This window comes from Salmo salar, chromosome ssa03 (assembly GCF_905237065.1).
Source record: "Salmo salar chromosome ssa03, Ssal_v3.1, whole genome shotgun sequence".
Taxonomy (NCBI): domain Eukaryota; kingdom Metazoa; phylum Chordata; class Actinopteri; order Salmoniformes; family Salmonidae; genus Salmo; species Salmo salar.
The window spans coordinates 54,200,913-54,204,376 of NC_059444.1; the positions used below are offsets into that span (position 1 = coordinate 54,200,913).

General features: G+C 39.9%; 1 protein-coding gene across 1 annotated transcript in view; it reads right to left on the bottom strand.

Annotated features, from left to right (window-relative positions):
- Positions 1–1,706: 1,706 nt before the first annotated feature.
- LOC106600905 (membrane-spanning 4-domains subfamily A member 4A) overlaps positions 1,707–3,464 on the bottom strand; it is a 12,908-nt gene continuing 11,150 nt past the window's right edge. Inside the window, exon 7 of the mRNA XM_014192674.2 lies at positions 1,707–2,159. Within this exon, the coding sequence (XP_014048149.1) occupies positions 2,073–2,159 (87 nt within the window). The 3' untranslated portion in view covers positions 1,707–2,072. The remainder of the gene's footprint in view (positions 2,160–3,464) is intronic.

A 3,464-nucleotide genomic window follows, 5' to 3' on the forward strand; every position in this document is an offset into this window, starting at 1 on the left:
GTGCAGCTCATCCAGGATGGCACATCAATGCGAGCTGTGGCAAGAAGGTTTGCTGTGTCTGTCAGCGTAGTGTCCAGAGCATGGAGGCGCTACCAGGAGACAGGCCAGTACATCAGGAGACGTGGAGTAGGCCATAGGAGGGCAACAACCCAGCAGCAGGACCGCTACCTCCGCCTTTGTGCAAGGAGGAGCAGGAGGAGCACTGCCAGAGCAAAGCAGCAACATCCTCCAGCATGACCAGTTTGGCAGTGGGTCAGTCATGGTGTGGGGTGGCATTTCTTTGGGGGGCCGCACAGCCCTCCATGTGCTCGCCAGAGGTAGCCTGACTGCCATTAGGTACCGAGATGAGATCCTCAGACCCCTTGTGAGACCATATGCTGGTGCGGTTGGCCCTGGGTTCCTCCTAATGCAAGACAATGCTAGACCTCATGTGGCTGGAGTGTGTCAGCAGTTCCTGCAAGAGGAAGGCATTGATGCTATGGACTGGCCCGCCCGTTCCCCAGACCTGAATCCAATTGAGCACATCTGGGATATCATGTCTCGCTCCATCCACCAAGGCCACGTTGCACCACAGACTGTCCAGGAGTTGGCGGATGCTTTAGTCCGGGTCTGGGAGGAGATCCCTCAGGAGACCATCCACCACCTCATCAGGAGCATGCCCAGGCGTTGTAGGGAGGTCATACAGGCACGTGGAGGCCACACACACTACTGAGCCTCATTTTGACTTGTTTTAAGGACATTACATCAAAGTTGGATCAGCCTGTAGTGTGGTTTTCCACTTTAATTTTGAGTGTGACTCCAAATCCTGACCTCCATGGGTTGATAAATTGGATTTCCATTAATTATTTTTGTATGATTTTGTTGTCAGCACATTCAACTATGTAAAGAAAAAAGTATTTAATAAGATTATTTCATTCATTCAGATGTTATTTTAGTGTTCCCTTTATTTTTTTGAGCAGTATATATTTCACAACGGTTTACATGGTACAATGATTCTATACACTATATTTTCTTGTTTCGTCACATAAACTGAAATTAGGCACACTATTTGAATTTTAGCAACCAGGACATGGCGGAGCGATTTCTGCATAATGCGTCTTTAAGGTAAATTATCTAAAAACTCGTAAACTCCGATTTTTTTAAATATTCGCATATGTTCTACAGTAGCTTTATTTTTTTTTCAAAAATCGGAGGTTTTTGTATTATGCCCGCTATTGGTTGGGACACACCATGCTCCTTAATACAGGGTTGGTGTCATTTCAATCATAGAAATATAATCCATAGGATTGACCTAGCTGGTACACCATACAAATTTAATTTACATTTTAAGTTTGAATTACTACTACAAAGATGACTGCTGGTCCACTCACCATCGAATGTCAACTTAAATGGTCATGTCTATTCTAATATCTATATTTCTATGATTTCAATAGCTTGTCTATGGAGGATTGACAGTATAATTTAAAACATATATTCCCATTCAAGTCAACATGCTCTGATTGCACTAGCCTCGGCTCCAGGCTTAATATTGCACAAACTCAGTACAGAAAGGATTTAATGCCCAATGCCAACATCCAACGCTCCCTCCTTATCAAGATGTTTCAGACCCTTCAACCACTCTTCCGAAAATATCATTTTATTTACTTTATTACTTTGTCATTACTTACATTGTACCCTATAGAAGACAAAAGTGACTCCAAACACGATTCTTTGTAATTTTTTTCCCGTTTATTCAGTGATATGTATTTGCAATAAATGTCATCATTATAGGCCCGTGTCATTTACAAACATTGACAAAGGATACACTGTGGTTGATTTTCGTTGATAAATGAAGGCTACTATTTTTCTATAGAAAATTATGAGAGACAGAAAACACATTAAAATATTAAACATAAAGTAGCCAAAAGATCATATATAACATTACAATACACTAACAGTATTTAACTGTCAAATTATTCAGATCAGTGATGTGGTGGTGCTAACCATTGCCTGGCTTGCATCGGAAACATAGGTCTACATAAGAACATGATTTCAACAAGAAAAATAACAATGGATTCACTGAGGCCCGTTTCTCAGGCAATGTATTGAGGAGGCAGGTGGTTCTGTTGAAACCCTGTACCCATACCATCTCCCTCAGGACCCTTTGGGTAGTTCCCAGTCTGTAGAGAAAACAACACAGGACATCATATGACCTTGACTATGGTTATGTCCCAAATTGCACCCCCTCCTCTATATAGTGCACTAATTTTGACCAGAGCCTGCACCCTATCCCCTATACTGCACTGGTCAAAAATATAGTGCAGTATAGGGAATATGATGCCATTTGAGATGCATCAAATGATAGACATACTACACAGCAAATTGGCCAGTGTTGATTTTTCAGTGTAACATTTGTAGTGTTTACAATCACTCTGTAAGAGTGATATTAACACTCAGTGGTGTTAAATAACCCTCGGTGTTGGAGTTAATAACCAGAGTTATTGTTTTACACTGTGGAGAGTAAAATAGTCCCATCAAAACCACACCCATCATTATCATATTTCCAAGCATGCTCTTCTGCAGGATGTTTTTTTTAGGATTCATTTTCATATGTGTTTTTGCATGTACATTGATTGATTGATTGATTGATTGATTTAATCTTATGCTACACAAAGATAAATTACATACATTTTTCTGAAATAATCCAATCAGTTAGTTAGATTTATTAGTCTATTACTGAAATGGTTGTTCTGGTTTGATTTATTTAGGTAGTGTTTTAAAAAAATCAGGTTTCCTAATCCTGACAGTCATTCTGAATGTCGGTTGAGGGTGAATAAAAAATATAGCTGTTGGATATCCTAACTCTGGCTGAATTCCAATAGGAATTACACATAATTAGTATAATGCGACTTGCAGGCCTGATGTGGCCTGTAAACCAGGAGTTTCCTAACACCACTGCGTTAGGGTAAATCTAGGCCACTTACTAGGCCAATCATTAATAGTGATGGGAAATCAAGGATTTCTGAAGGCTTCGAAGCTTTCACCAAATTGTGCAGATAAACGGTTCATTACTCAGAGATTCATTATCGGTTCACAATGCACATTAGTGACATCTGCTGGTCAACAATAAATAGCAGCGTTTGATTAACAGATGTTTTTCCCTCCACTATTTTCAGCAAAACTCTTGTGGCGCAGCAGTAAATGGTTGGCTTTAGTAGCTTACAAATCAGTTGGAAACCAGATTCACATCATGCTTCCATTTTTTGCCTTCCAGTTGACCATTTAAAAAAAAAAAAAGGAATCTATGGCATTATTTAGGATGCTTAAGACAGAAGCTTATACTACTGTATACTAAATAAACACATTTTTTAACAAAAATTTGCAGACAGTGTGGTTTCACAAAAAAAAGTGGTGCCTTTACCAGAATTTGACCTCATGCCCTCATGTCCCTGAAAGTTCTATAGTCCCCTACTCTACCTGCTAAG